This window comes from Python bivittatus, unplaced genomic scaffold (assembly GCF_059951505.1).
Source record: "Python bivittatus isolate LINGU-HERP-01145 unplaced genomic scaffold, Pbiv_v1 ctg000090_np1212, whole genome shotgun sequence".
In the NCBI taxonomy this organism is placed as follows: domain Eukaryota; kingdom Metazoa; phylum Chordata; class Lepidosauria; order Squamata; family Pythonidae; genus Python; species Python bivittatus.
In genome coordinates, this window is record NW_028277046.1 from 410301 (window position 1) to 426350 (window position 16050).

At 49.3% G+C, this 16050-nt stretch overlaps 1 protein-coding gene across 1 annotated transcript in view; it reads right to left on the bottom strand.

Annotated features, from left to right (window-relative positions):
- The window catches only part of EPHB2 (EPH receptor B2), a 47934-nt gene extending 34003 nt beyond the window's left edge, over window positions 1-13931 (bottom strand). The window contains exons 1-2 of the mRNA XM_088136680.1: window positions 13848-13931; window positions 9494-10178 (exon numbers count right to left, since the gene is read on the bottom strand). Coding sequence (XP_087992806.1) covers window positions 9494-10178; window positions 13848-13904 — 742 coding nt within the window. The 5' untranslated portion in view covers window positions 13905-13931. The remainder of the gene's footprint in view (window positions 1-9493; window positions 10179-13847) is intronic.
- Window positions 13932-16050: the final 2119 nt, after the last annotated feature.

Sequence of the window (16050 nt, forward strand, 5' to 3'; positions counted from 1 at the left end):
GCAATGGGGGCACCATGGAAGACCTCAAAGACCAGGGTGGGGACAGATCTTCCTGGAGAACATCTATCTATGTGGCTGCTAGGAGTTGAAAGCAACCTGATGGCACTTAATCAATCAATCAATCAATCAGTCAATCAATTCTAGTGGATACACCGGGCATCTCTACTGCTAGGGAAGGAGGGAAAAGCTTTAATTACTGAACAACAACAAAAAAAGAGCGAAACAATAACAAATAGTTCCAATAATTAAATTCCCTCCCTCTCTCCCCCCCTCCCTCCCCTCTTTTCTTTTCTTTCCTTTTCTTTTTTTCTTTTTTCTTTTCTTCTTTTTTAAAGTCCAACTCTTGGTTCCCGGAATATTTATTCATTGGTTGTGAGTCATTCTTTAGATCTTTTGTGGTTGCTGCAACTGCATTCCAGCAACTTACTGCTTGATGCCTCACCTTCTCGCCATTTATCAGCTGCTTTGGAGATTAAAGCAAAGATGACACAACAAATTAACCCGTTTTTTGGCTCTGCACGATATACTGAACTAGGAACTAACCCGTCCACCATAAGTGACCAGTGGAACCCCACGAAGATGCATGAAGAATGCAGACGACGTCCTTCGTATTGCTTTGCGGTGATGTCATGATTCCTGTGACGTCACTCACTGCCCCTGTGGACGCCCACGCAAATCAGCAGGGTTGCTCCACCCGCAAAGAAAACTAGCCAAGATTAACGCAAACCACGGCTAGCATCTGATGAGCAAGCAGCCACCCATTCTGTAAAGGATTTGGGTTTTGCATTAAATTAATTAAACCATTTCTTTGATCAAGCAAATTGAATTTTATCTTTAATTATTAAACGAGTCAAAACTGGGACATGAAATAAATTATTTGAAAACTTTAAAATTAAATCAATTCAATTCCCACTTCCTTTAAATGGGGGAACCAAGCCTAACAGCCAAGGAGGCAGATATATATTTCTTCACGAGACAGAGAGAGAGATGGAAAGAGTGAAGAAAGGGGCAATGAATAAATATAGGAGAGTGAATGTATGACTTGAATTAATTTTAAAGTTTAAATTATATTAAGTCAAGTGTAGCTTTTGACCCGACCCGCGTGGACTTTGCGAGGCTATTCAAATGCCAGAGGACGCTCCGAACTGATAAAAATGGTTCAATTTTTTGCTGGAAGACTTTGAAGGCAAGCGCCCAGGAACGCTGGGCATGGAGAGCTTGGCCCATTTAGCCTAAAGCTCTGAAAAGATTTTGGGGAGGCCGGAGCCCAAGCTCTGCAACGTCTTCCTCTCCGAGGGTCTCACCTCGCTTTCGGGACGGCTGCAGGGCAGTCGTCCAAAAATCAAGTGACAGGGAGGGCACGATCTATCGATCTGGTTTGATTCCGCTTCTACGGACGGTCATTACTTTGAAGCGGCACGCTTTTACGTCCCAGGAAAAATGACTCGAGGCTGCAAGCAGCCGGGCCAAGGAGAGAAGGAGGAGGATGGTTACCTGGAAACTTTACAGGATTGTCGAACTAATCTAAAGCAGATTCTTGGTCTGGGTGATGAAAGAGGAGGGGGAATTTTACAGGCCAACTGAGAGGAGCTGAGAAGGAAGTGGAGCAGAAGGACGAGGCCTGGCCTGGAATCAAATCAAACCATCTTGGCTTGTCTGCTGCGTGAGGCATGCAAGGGAGCCCCCACGAAGGTTGGCCTTCGAGAAGCAACCTCGGAGCCTTCCCATTTGGAAAGCACAGGAGGGGGTGCCCGCCGTGCCCAGCCTCCGACCGCGGCTTGCAAAATTCAGCCTCCAGGGAGCGTGAAGCCGTGGTTTGTCTCGAGGCCGGTTTGCTGAGCAAGCCAAGCATCTTGGTTTGCGAGGAATGCTGAGCTGCCAACCAAAGCTTGGCACCTCAGTGGGCTTCACGCGTCTGCTGAAGCGGGTGAATTTTTTGCAGCCGGATGGCGTAAACTCAGCAGTTTGGTTTCCTGGGATTTGTAAGGAGGAAATGCAGGGAAATTTGAGTCTAAACCCATGAAGTGGCTGGACGTGCGGTTAAAAAAACAAAAAAACAAAGCTGGCATTTCTTTGTAATGTGGTTTTGTCTGTTAAAGCACAGAGCTCTTTCGGGAGGGCTTCCGAGAACAACGCGCTGGGAAAGGCGGCCTGTTTGCTGCACATCGTGTGAGCTGGGATGTTAAGACAGGCCACGCTTCCTTGCTGTGGGCCACACGTGTTACGCGAGCACAGCAAAGCACAGACATTAGGGGTTGTGTTCATTGGTGTGGGGAGTTAATAATCTTGTGTAGTAAACCCCTCCTACTTCGTTGCTTTGTCTTCTCTGCCCCTCTTTAATCGGAAATGATCTTTCTTTGCCATTCGCCTTGATTTTCTTCTGCAACTGGAATTGTGCCCCATCTCTGCTTTCAACAACCAACCAGCCAGCCAGCCAGCCAACCTCCCTTCCATCCATCCATCCATCCATCCATCCATCCATCCATCCATCCATCCATCCATCCATCCATCTTAAACTCCAGGTCCTCCTTCCTTCCTTCCTTCCTTCCTTCCTTCCTTCCTTCCTTCCTTCCTTCCTTCCTTCCTTCCTTCCTTCCTTCCTTCCTCCCTCCTTCTGTAATCCTTCCTTCCTTCTTCCCTCCTTCTCTACTCCTTCCTTCCTTCCTTCCTTCCTTCCTTCCTTCCTTCCTTCCTTCCTTCCTTCCTTCCTTCCTCCCTCCCTCCTTCTGTAATCCTTCCTTCCTTCTTCCCTCCTTCTGTACTCCTTCCTTCCTTCCTCCCTCCTTCTCTACTCCTCCCTCCCTCCCTCCCTCCCTTCCTTCCTCCCTCCCTTCCTTCCTTCCTTCCTTCCTTCCTTCCTTCCTTCCTTCCTTCCTTCCTCCCTCCCTCCCTCCCTCCCTCCCTCCCTCCTTTCCATCCATCCATCCATCTTAAACTCCAGGTACTCCCTCCTTCCCTCCCTCCCTCTCTCCTTCTTTCCATCCATCCATCCATCCATCCATCCATCCATCCATCCATCCATCTTAAACTCCAGGTCCTCCTTCCTTCCTTCCTTCCTTCCTTCCTTCCTTCCTTCCTTCCTTCCTTCCTTCCTTCCTTCCTTCCTTCCTTCCTCCCTCCCTCCCTCCCTCCCTCCCTACCTCCCTCCTTCTGTAATACTTCCTTACTTCTTCCCTCCTTCTGTTCTCCTTCCTTCCTTCCTCCCTCCCTCCTTCTCTACTCCTCCCTTCCTTCCTTCCTTCCTTCCTTCCTTCCTTCCTTCCTTCCTTCCTTCCTTCCTTCCTTCCTTCCTTCCTCCCACCCTCCTTCTGTAATCCTTCCTTCCTTCTTCCCTCCTTCTGTACTCCTTCCTTCCTTCCTCCCTCCCTCCTTCTCTACTCCTCCCTCCCTTCCTTCCTTCCTTCCTTCCTTCCTTCCTTCCTTCCTTCCTTCCTTCCTTCCTTCCTTCCTCCCTCCCTCCCTCCCTCCCTCCCTCCTTTCCATCCATCCATCCATCCATCTTAAACTCCAGGTCCTCCCTCCCTCCCTCCCTCCCTCCCTCCCCCACCCATCTTAAACTCCAGGTCTTCCATCCTTCCATCCATTTTAAACTGGAGCCAAATGAGTGAGCCATGGTGGCCCCAGAACGATTCAGGGAGCCAGTGTTTTGAGTGCAAAACACATGAAAACAGGAGTTTGAGCCCTACAATAAAAAGAAAACCCATCAAATTCCCCCAAAGCCAGAGCTGCCAACATATGAGATGTGTCCCCATCTCTTTCCAACCGACAACCTCCAAAAGCCTCCCCGAAGTTTGCCGCCCCCCCTGTTAGATAGGCCTATCCAGATGTTTTATTTTTTCCACCATTAAACTTCCTCCCTAATTTAACCCTCGCAACTCGCCTGGTTGAAGACCTCCCTCAGCCATAGCACTGGACGGTGGACTCTGAACCAGCCTCTGCCTTTCAGCCCGGAGCCCCACGTCGGTGCCTGTCCCCTTACGGCGGTGGATGGCCGTAGTAAGATTTATTTTATTTGAATCTGGAGTGCCATGCATGCTCCTCTGAGTTCCTAGAGGAAAAGGGAGAGATCAGTCGACATGAGAGCGATACCAAGGCCTGAGTGGAGATTCGAGCTGGGCCGTTTGATGCTACGGTACCGCGTTGCAGCAAGGCATGGAAACTCGGGTGCCAGTCAACAGCTTTAGGTAAAAGGAGTCCTTTTTGAAGTCCGCTGGGCAATTTGCGTCTCAGGTGCCTTCCTCCCTGTCGGCTCTGGCTGGCGTCGATCGGTTCCCTCCGTGGCCTGGGGAGCCAAATTTCCCTTCCAAGGGTCTTCCCGCCCCCCCCACATCTGCCTGCCCTTGCCCCCTTCCCCACCGGCCCCGCGCCTGGCCTGTTGCAAGCCTGCACCCTTCCTCGGCGCTTCGGGGAGGGTGCTGGTAACAGAAGCAGATCTGTGCAGCTTGGCAAGGAGGGAGAGGGAGGGGGCCGCCTGCGCCCAAGGACACAAAAGCCCCCACAGCTGTGTGTTTGCAAACAAGGCTGCTGAGCCAAAGAGAGGGTCTGAAAGCAGTAATTGTCTTTAATTAAAGGCGTTGGAGCTCTCTCGGCAGTGACGAAAAAGCAAGCGCCAGCATTGCATTCAGCCGCGGGGGGGGGGGTGTTGCAGAGCGCTGCACACACACACACACACACTCACACCAGGACCTGCCTCCCCTCCCCTGCAAAGACAGGCCGGACTCTTGCAAAATCCTGCAATTCCATCTCCGTTCAGCTTCCTTACAGTTTCTGGATCAGAAGCAAGGGTAGTGTGGTGCAGTGGGCAGAGCCTGGGACCCAGATGGCCAAGATCCCGGTTCAGCTCCCTCTACGGCCACAAGAGCACCAAGTGATTTTGGCCCAGCCTCTCTCTCATTCTCTCAGCCCAACCGGCCTCGCAGGATTGTTGTAGGGGAGAAAATGAGAAGGGAGTGCTCGTCCTGAATCATTTAACTTCAAGCTCCTGGAGGAAAGGTGAGCGATACATCTAAATACAAAGTAAATCTAGTTTTTAACTCAGATTCTTGACCCACCCTTCTTGTCCTGGGAAGACCAAACTGCTAATATTTGAATTCTTTAACTTCGTTCTGCTTTAATTCTTTTTCATCCCTGCCCCCCCCCCCGCCTTTCTCATTTGCCAATTCTGGCCACACAGAGCCACGACTGAACCCGAAAACCCAGCGAAGAGGGGGCCAGCAGCACAATGACAGCGAGGCCAGCTGTCAAACTGGTCTCAAACTGGTGCAGAGGTTGCTCATGGGGTTTGGGGGGGCAGACGGGGCAGAAGGTTTGGGGGATCCCAAAATCCCCCAGCAGGGACTCTGCCCCACTCCCTTTGGGATCTTCTGGAGCCGAGATGGCCCACTCCGCCTTTTCCAAAACATCTGCCCGGGAGATGGACTGGAAGTGGGCGCAGGGACCCGCAAGAGCTTCTCCTGGCCGGGTTTGGAGGTCGGTTCCCCACTGCAGAAGGGAAAAACTCGATGCTCCGGGAAAAGGGTGGGAAGGACTGGGGACAGCAGCTTTAAAGGAAGAAAATGAACGGGAGTCTATCAGGACGGCAGCAATGCCATTTCTCTCAAACGCCCCGGATCCAAAGAAAACCTCTTTTTTATTATCTCTGATTTTAAAAAACCGAGGAGGAGGAGGAGCAGGAGCAGGAGCAGGAGCAGGAAGGGGCCTCTCTCGCCTCATCCCTACTTTCACATACGCTTATAGCTAACAGACTCTGGATTTTACGAGTGCCCGGACTTGAGTAAGGGGAAATCTTTGCTCAGTTGCACCCTTCCGGCAGCACCGTTTTCTGACTTCTGAGCCCATCTCGGCTGACGTCCCCCATTCAAGAGGTTGCTGCGGGCGTCTGACGTCTGTGAGGCAGGCCCACGTCTGGAAGACCAGCCAAGTTCATTGCAGGACTCGCTGAGTTCTGGGGAGCCTGGAGGCCTCTCCAGGTGGCCTCCTTGCCCTCAGCCCCAAAGCTGTCCTGGTTTATGCCTACAAGCAGCATCTCTCCAGGGGTTCGCGGATGCTGGACCAAGAGGCGACAGCGTGTCTTGCTTCTAGACCAGTCTTTCTCAACTGACAGATGGGTGGACTTCAACTCCCAGAATTCCCCAGACAAACAAATCCACAACGACAACCCTGTAGGGTGGAGTGGGCTAGGCTGAGAGAGAATAACTGGCCCAAGGTCACCCAGCCGGGTTTCGTTGGGGGTGTTTAAACTGCCATCTACCGGGGTGAATTCCTGCACTGGGCTGGGGGTGGACTAGATGGCTTTCAAGGTCCCTTCCCACCTTCCCATTGTGTTTTAATTAGCATTGCTGCACTGGGCAGGGTTCTGATTAATTCAGCCTTTGTCTCCCTCGCTCAAGCAAAGCTCCACCTTGCTACAGACAACTAATGGATGCAGCGCTTGTTATAAGAGCAGTTCCATTTCAGCGGAACCCTGTGCTTGCTTTTTTCATCTGCCCTCCCCCTCCCCCTTTCCTTGCATGCCGCGTCTTTTAGAGGGTAAGCCCAAGAGCAAGAACGGCCTTGCTTGGTGTTTCTAAGAAGCTTTCTCTTTCAAGAGCAAGGTACGACGACTCTTTAAATAAATGCAGAGAATAAAGACCCAATGCCTGCGTAAAGGATATTGAAAAGAGGGAGACCCATTACTGGCCAACTCAAGCATAGCACAAACCATGGGAAAGACGCGGAGAAAGAAACGTTCAAAGAATCTTTTCTCGAAGCGCAGAATCGGTTCATGAAAGCGTGTGCTGCTTCCACCTTGCAAGCCGAGGCGCAAAACTAAAGCTTCGCCTTTCCTATAGCGCAACCGGCCGATATTGAACAAATGATGGGAAACGTTCGCAAAAACAATAGCACTTTTTGAATATCAAAAAAACCTAGAGTCTTACGAGCATCCTTTCTCTGGGAAATTCCTCCACCGCGCCAAATGTACAACGAAGCTCTGCAGATTTACAGAATCTGGTTTTAATTAGTTTTTTCCTCCCGCCCCCCCCACCGCCCCGGCAAGTCTGTGCGGGGCTCAGAAAAGGCTTAGCAAAACAGAGGTGATTCTCTAGGTGCTGTGGAAGCCAGACATTTTAGACCGAGATTCAGCTGAACAGTCAAGACGGCTGGCAGAAATGGAAACGTTAAGTTCCAGGATACAAATATTTTAACAATGTAAATTAAAAGCAAGGCTAGGATGAATTAGCAAGCCACACTTAAGAGCCTGCCAAAACGAGCGGTGTTCTCCTCAATCCTCAGGAACACCAAGAGCCGTACAATCCCTGGGCTGACTTGAGAAAAACAAAGGAAGCGAACGGGGTTGGGTTCGCACAACTCGCTTAACCCTAAATCAGAGAACCAGAAACCGTGTCTCTCCTTGCATCCTTTGCTCAAATGGTTTAAGAGGATGGTCGGCCTGGTAAGACAACGGGGGTTGCCCGAACCTGCAACTCTATTTTCAGTCTAAACTCTGGCTTAATGCCAGAAACCAGAGTTATGTGCCCATTCAATTCCTCTTTCCTCTAGTTCCCATTCCTTCCATTTTCTGGAAAGTGTTCCTGAAAAATCCCTTTAAAAAAATCTCTCCAAAAAGCATTGGTTGTGTTCGTCTATCTACAGGTAGCCCTCACTTAATGACAATAGGGACTGGAAAATTGGTTGTTAAGTGGGGTGGTCATTAAGTGAGTCACCACATGACCGGTCCCGATTTTATCACCATTTTTACAATGGTCATAAAGAGAATCACGTGACTATTAAGCAAATCATGTGGTCGCTAAGTGAATCCAGCTTCCCCAATGGACATTTTTTGCCAGAAACCAGCAAAAAAGGTCGCAAATTGTGATCATGTGACCGCAGGACGCTGCAACTGGCGTAAACGCGAGCCAGTTGCCAAGGGCCCAAATTGCAATCATGTGACTGTGGGGGTGGTGCAATGGTTTGCTACGGTTGTAAGTGCGAGTACAGGCCATAAAGCACTTTTTCCAAGGCTGTCATAACTTCAGACCGTCATTAACTGAGGACTGTACAAACATTACTGTATATATTCACAGATAAGCCCATCCATGGATAAGCTGACCCTCAAATTTCCAACCAAAATACCATGAAAAACATCCCACCCATGGATAAATCGACCCTCCATCCCTTTTATATGTGGGTAAAAGGGGTGGGACTTTATTTGCACTGATGCAATGCCATCTTGATTTTTTGGACCCCCATGCAGATCACTGGGGTCCGGGGCAGCCAGGCAACAGAAACAAAACACTGAAAGAGAAACAAGACGACACGGGCAGCTCGCACTGTATATACGCGTAGAAGTCACATTTGCGTTTGCCTGTCACCTTGCTCCAGTGAACTTGCAGCTCTGGGTCTGAGCTGAAGGTACTGCTTGTCAGCCTTGACAATCTGACAAGTCAGATGAGCCCCGGTGCCGCTGTTTTCTCATTGTGACTTCTAATACAGAGGAAGGGACGATTCTTGGTTTGAAGGGCAACCTGACGCGAGGGACTGAAGAGAACCAGAAACTGGCATCATGATCTATCAGACAGAAAAAGCTCAGGTGATGTCAGCCTTAGTAGGTAGACCAGGCAGGAAACACGACCAGATGAACTAATTCTACTTTATTGTTAGGCTGCATTAACAGAATCTTTCAAGTCTGAAAGTACATCTCTCCCCCCGTCCCCTTTACAGCCTGATAACTTAGGGAGGGTCCTTTCTGAGACTCTTTCTCTACCCACTATGCAGCTGTGGGCTATGCCCTCCCTTATCTGACTGTTGCCTAGTCTGCGGCTCTTCCTCCTGTCTCCCAAGGTCTTTCCCACACACCGTTACAAATGGCCAGTTTCGCACCTACACTGAGCCACGATGGTCGGCTTCGTGCATTGAGTACATTCCAAACAACCCATATTTTGACTTATAAAATTCCACCCATTACCTAGAGGCCCTTTAGAAAGATCATATTTCCTAAGAGAGAAATATTTCAACATCAGAAAGATAAATTCATGGTTCCAGTTACTCAGTGGATTGAAGACCTGCGATTTCTTGCAAATTAGGAACAGGTTGCTTATCAACATAGACTGTGTGTGGTCAATTATTATAAAATGCATCCTTCCTTAAAACTTTGAGACTTGCAAGATTGATATTAGCCTAGTCCAGAAAAGAAGCATGCCAACATGAATTAATTCTACTTAATTGTAAGGATACATTAACAAAATCTTGCAACTCTGAAAGTACATTTCTCCCCCGTCGCCTTTACAGCCTAGGGAGGGTCCTTTCTAAGATGCTTCCCACATCCCTTTTCCTTCTGTGGCCTCAGCTGCCTCTTATCCAACTGCTGTCTAGTCTGCAGCTCTTCCTCCTGCCTCCCAAAGTCGTTCCTACAGACCATTACATCGCTCCTTTGCAGTCCTTCCTCTCCTCTCCTTGCTCCAGCCAGCCACTCACGAACCCAAGCTGAAAACAAGCTGCAGCGCAGCTCACTTACCCCTGCAGACGGTGCCATTCTCCACCGATTCATAGCCGGACTTGCACATGCAGCGCCCGATGGGTACCAGCCATTCACCATCCCCATTGCAATACAATTTGATGGGGACATCCACCTCTTCAGCATTGGGGATACAAGTGCCTCTGGCCGCTACCAAAGACGTACTCTCCGCTCCGGACAGTGTCTCCTGGAAGATGGCGCCATTCTGGATGATGCGCAGGCACTTGCGGTAAAAGACGCGGACCGCGATTAAGGACATGCAACCCCCGTAATCTTGGAAGGCCAAATAAAATCCGTTCTTGGAGACGGGCCCGAAGCTCCGCACCTCCGTGTTGATCTTCATCACCCGTCCCCCAAGATCCACCTGGGAGAAGCTCTCGTCGGCTGCGATGGTGTCCACCTTGGCCCAAGGGTTCTCCATCCAGGTGGGAAAGCTTTTTGTAGCTGCGTCGTAATCCGATTCGTAGTAGTAAAGGTTGAAGGTTTCCTTGCAAGATCCTGGGACGTTGGGGATGCTGCTGCAATCGCGGACGGAAAACTTCATCTCCACATGGATCCGGTGAGCCCCTCGTCTTCGGATATACTTTGTCCGTAACCAGTTATTCTGGCTGGATTCAAAGACATTGCACACTTGATATGTCCGGATGGTGTTCATGTTCTCGTCGTAGCCGCTCACTTCCTCCCACTGCAGAGAAGAGACGCAAACACAGCCCTGGAGGTCTCCAGCAAGACTACAGAGCAGATGTGCACCTTCCTGGAATGACCCTCAATCTGTGGCTTTGAAATCCTTGCCTATTACAGGACAGCAACCGAAAGCGTCTTCTTTCGGACCAAAGGATTTGCAAATCGTCATCATTTTGCAAATTCAAGACATTGAATTTGTCGGTCTAACGAACCAGTTTATTCCAACTGATGGAAAATGAAGAGCATCTGCGTGTTGGTGTTCCGAATGAGAAGAATATTTCAATGAAATTCTCATTTGTCGAGAACGTGGCTCCTGCACTTTTAGTTATGAGAGAGTGGAGCGCTGGCCACCTTCACACCAAGGAAGGAAGAAACTTTCTCATTTATTGCACTTCAGGAAAATGTCAGAGAGCCTGCAGAGGATGGGAGAGGTTGGATCTCTATCTCTATCCAAACTTTCTCATGATCTGCAGGCTTTGTAATCTCCCACATTTTCCTGAAGTGCAATAAATGAGAAACTTACTTCCTTCCTTCCTTCCTTCCTTCCTTCCTTCCTTCCTTCCTTCCTTCCTTCCTTCCTTCCTTCCTTCCTTCCTTTTTTTTTTTTTTTAAGATTAAAAAGTAGGGCCAACAAAATGATGGATAAGTATGTTACAGAAAAAACAATCAATAAGAATTAACTAAGGTAAACTAAGCTACAATACATTCAATAATGCCCCACTAAGACATTCTAAAACATTCTGAGAATAAGGCAGAAAACCAAAAGCCTCTTTTGCAAAGGCGAATTTTGCAAAGGGGAATCCGCCTGGGGGAAATTGGAGGATGGAGTTTAGCACGGATCTGTTCAGGGCTGATTCTCTCCTGAGTGTCCCTTGGTGCCGTAAGGTGTGGCCCACTTGTCCTAAAAATGCTTTGCGCTCTTCATGCCCGGCAGCGAAACGGAGCTGTAAAGAAAACACCCAGCGGGCTGGATTCTGCCCAAGGCCTAATCGAGCCATTGGCAACTTTGCAACTTGGAAAAAAAAGAGGCTTTGAAGCCTAACGTGGAATGAAAGCAAGGAGACGCCCGTGGGAACTCCCTCGCTTTAATGCGAGCGCTGCTCTCTCGTGATAGCGAGAGGCGGACAAGGCCAACCTGGATCGGCACTCAGAACGGCAAACGGTTCCTGCTGGAAGACACTCTGGCCATGCAAGAACCAAGGGGAGGAGGTATTTTGCATCATTACTCATTCTCAGACCCTTTTCTGGGGCCTGCGTAGCTTCACAGACACATATATGTGTGATGATGAATTGCATACGGAATGATTCATCATTTCTCGGCCTAGAGAGGTAAAGACGGGGAGGGAGGAGGAAACATTCCCCATTTTATTTCCCTAGTAAAAATGTCAGCAGTCCAAAAATTTGGAGGAAAACTAAAAGTCTCCCCAGGTTTTCTTCTGGGCAAAACATCTTTTTCCCCTTGATTTCTGCGTGTCTCGGGAGCTACGGCCGTATCTAATGGACTTGGGTAATCGGGAGGTAGAACTGGTTTGAGAATTTGGATTAACATGTTCATGAGAGCAGATCAGGACTGGAACCTGCTACTTAGAGGACAGGCTGGGTTGTACAGTACTCCTATGACAGCTCCGTAGAGCCTCCAGGTTCAAAGGCAGTATATCTGCAGTTTCAGAGGGGGATTTCAGAAGGTAAGTAATTGTTTGCTTGGAGCAAGAACTAGCCTTGGGAAACACACATTCCCTTTTTAAAGTCTGCAATCCTTGAGTTGGATTTTTATGGTTGAACTAAGGGATAGGATTGTCCACAGGGCCTTCTCAGAAATGGCCCCGGGGCCTCGTTTTTTTCCTTTCTTTTTTCTTGGCTCCCTGGGTTTCTCATCTCAAGCAAAAGTACGGGCGATCCAAAGGATTACCGGGGGGTGGGGGGACCCCTGGTATTTTAGATTTGCCGCCAGCCGTATCTTTCAACCAGATGTGTTACTTGCATTTGAAATCACCAGCATTTTAAAACCATGGGGGATCTTTTGATTCTGCTGTTTGCACTGTGCCTTGCCTCTCGGAGGCTTCCTTTCAAAATGGTGGAATGGAGGGTATTTTATTCAGAGAAATTAAATTGCTGGGAAGGGATTCCCTTATCCAGTAGGTCATCTAGGGGACAAAGCAGTTCCAAACGCTGGGTAGAAAATCACCTTGGAATCATAAACGGGGATTAATGAGCGCGCAGCTCGAAGGATGCCAGCGGTTCTCTGGGGAGAACAAACGCTGCCCTAAATTCAGCATCTGTGCGTTTTCTGCGAAATATCCAAAGCGCAAAGCACAAAGGAGGTTGTTTTTCACACTGATCTCCCCTGCACCCTTCTCTCTCAGAGACACACACCTCCATTAAACGCTGTATTTTTTTAATCTGCCGCGAAGTTAATTAATCAACTAATTGCATTCATTAGCGCTGTCAGCCTTATCGGAATTATTCCAGGAGTTTACAGTGTTCCAAGAGAAAATTGCCAAGAGGTTTTTCTTGATGCAATTTAAAAATGAGCAGCGAACAGTGATTGCTGCCTTTTTCCCTCTCCCTGGATGTTTTCGGGGAGGGTCCTCAAATGGGTTTGGGGAGTGAGGTGTTTAAAGCACACAAAATTACATGTATTTGTATGCTGAGGGTCTCTCTCCTCTCCGTCAGTTGCCTGCTGCTTGATGGCCCAGCCCAGGTGTGCAGGGATCCCAGGTTGAGGGAGGGAGAAAGGATGGAAGGATGGAAGGATGGGAGGAAGGAGGGAGGGAGGGAGGGAGGGAGGGAGGGAGGAAAGAAGGAGGGAGAAAGGAAAGGAAAGGAAAGGAAAGGAAAGGAAAGGAAAGGAAAGGAAAGGAAAGGAAAGGAAAGGAAAGGAAAGGGAGGGAGAAGGAAGGGAGAAAAGAAGGGATGGAGGGAGGGAAGGAAAGGAAAGGAGGGAGGAAAGGAAAGGAAAGGAAAGGAAAGGAAAGGAAAGGAAAGGAAAGGAAAGGAAAGGAAAGGAAAGGAAAGGAAAGGAAAGGAAAGGAAAGGAAAGGAAAGGAAAGGAAAGGAAAGGGAGGGAGAAGGAAGGGAGAAAAGAAGGGAGGGAGGGAGGGAAAGGAAAGGAGAGGAAAGGAAAGGAAAGGAAAGGAAAGGAAAGGAAAGGAAAGGAAAGGAAAGGAAAGGAAAGGAAAGGAAAGGAAAGGAAAGGAAAGGAAAGGAAAGGAAAGGAAAGGAAAGGAAAGGGAGGGAGAAGGAAGGGAGAAAAGAAGGGATGGAGGGAGGGAAGGAAAGGAAAGGAAAGGAAAGGAAAGGAAAGGAAAGGAAAGGAAAGGAAAGGAAAGGAAAGGAAAGGAAAGGAAAGGAAAGGAAAGGAAAGGAAGGAAAGAAGGGAGGGAGGGAGGGAGGGAGGGAGGGAGGGAGGGAGGGAGAAAGGCAAGGCAAGGCAGGAAAAAATTACCACTCAAATTGGTTGTAAAACATCTTTGCAATTTTGCTTGGCTGTCTTCAAAAACCGAGTTTGCGAATCTTACAGCAAGGCTGATAACCACCCTAATGATCCCCAAACATTGTTTCCCTGACATCCTTTGTGTCACGAAGCCTGCGCAGAAAGATCCTGCAAGTCAAGGCACCTGAATGAAGTTCCTCTGGCCTTCAGCCCCCCCTTACCCCAACCCAAACTCACCCCTGATACCGGGTGCACCGTCCAGCCCAGTTCGGCGGTGGCCGTGGTGGAATCCATCAGCGTCTCTGCAGGAGGAGAGGAAACAGGCAGATCTGGTTAGTTCCATCGTGTTCCCCTTTGCTCTTGAGCTAAAATGCCCGGATAACATTGAGGAATCTCTGAAAAACGTGTTATGCAAAGGAACCTTAAGGCCCATTTGGGCCTCAGTTCTTAAAATCAGAATACTGATGATCAACTCAGATAGAAACAGCTCGAGTAATTTCAGAGTCCGCAGTCAGAGAAGTGCTTTTAGAATACACACTTAACGCATGCTTTTGTCTGTCTTTTTTTTTAAATCCTAATTCGCCTTCAAGCAGGTATGTAAGTGAAGGCCCGTGCAAGATGCCGTTTCTGCCCTCCCTCGTGCAAACGTACCAGGAGCAAATGCGACTCAAATGTGCAAAGGGCCAGATAGATTTCTTTTTAATAAAAAAGTCAGCAAATCAGACCGTCGGTTTCCAGGTCAGTTCTCCAAGCGCCCAACCTGTGCTGGCATCTTCTGCCCCACGGGCAACTATCCCGATGGAACGGTTTCAGAAACTGGTGTCTGCGCTGGGCAACCAGCGGAAGGAGCTCAGCCTGTTGACCTGCCAGGCCTGTCTTTTGGCGCTCCCGCGGGACCTCTCTTTATCTGCGGATCCACACGCCGCTGCGCCTGGCGCTTGGAGGAAACCAGCACAGAGGGGACCAGGCAGGCGCTGGGCTGGCGGGCTTCCCACCCAGAGCCTGGTCAGCCGAGGCAGCCTGTCATGCCTGTGTGTTAACCCCCACAGCCGAGACAGCAGAGATGCCAAGGCTAAATTCTCATCTTGGCCCAGATGCACCAAAACTACAGCTTTTAAAAAACTGGGGGGGGAGAGAAAGAGGGGGGCTAGGAAGGCCCAGCCTGGAATGGAAAGAGAATCCCCTTAAGCCTTAATGCCCAAGACTTGAATGGGGAAATGCCATGGAGGGCAGGGGACATTGGGGACCACTCTGGATCCTCTGCTCTGAATCCAGGTGGATCCCCCCACCCTCTCCTTCCACATTTAGAGGGGTTCGCCAGGGATATGAACGTCCCCGCTGACATTGAGGCTGCCCCCCCCCAAGCTATAGGGAGTGGAATTAATTGCCAAGATAATTAAAACCTTCACCTTTCTCTCCCCACCAGCTTTTGTTACCTGGTTGGATTCTTCTGGTTAAAAGTGATCAAACCATGACAGGCAGCGCAGGTCAACATTTACGGGCCCATCTGGTGACAATCACGGCATAGGGAAGATTGCAACTTGGGGTGTTGGCGGAGGAAAGGGGAAAGAGTGTGAATTAAGGAAGGAAATAAATGAAAGAGAGAGAGAGAGAGGAGGAGAAGGAGGAGGGTCTGAGAAACAAAGAGGGGAAGGATGGAACGGATCTGAATGAAGGTAGTTGGATCTTGGGGTGTGGAATTGACGCAGAAGTGAAAGTGGAGGTCTATGAATCAGAGCCAACATCAGAAAGTCCTCCTGTCACCTCTGTTGTAGGCCCACAGGGCAGTAGGAGTCAGGGTGTGGTCCAAAAAGTCAAGATCACAGCTGCAACAATGCATCAAAGCTCCATCATGGCCACCATCTTGACTTTCTGGACCTGATCGGAATCAACAGGGGCCTCTGTGACAGTTGCGTGTCATGTTCCAGTGAGGGTCACCCTATGGGGAGAGGGGGAACGTCAGCAGGAGCAGATGCCAACATTGTAGGGGAACTGGGGCAACGTTGAAGAAAACCATGAACTTCAGCTGTTGGTCAGAAGACCTGAGGACAAGGACCGAACCTCTCAACCCACGAATAAGGTCCACCACCGTTTCAACTGGGAAGCGGTGAATATTTTAGACCTGGCCAAATCTGGAAATGCAAGGAATCCTTAGAAGCTTGGCGTTCGGACAAATCCGCCATCCCCAGGCGCCTGGAGAGAAACCCCATCTATGAACCATTTCAAGATACGACCAAAAGTCAAGGGAGAAAGGAAGCAGCCCAGAAGATATGGTCTCCAGCAGCCAACACCCAGCGAAGCAGGAGACAGCGTCAGGGAAGAAGGGCAGAAAAAGGTGGGTTTGTTAAAAAAACATTAATTTAAAAATTATGAAAAGGAATTCACTTTCAGGAGCTGCAGGTTGCTTCATCGGGAGCATAGGATAGCTAGACTAGTGTAG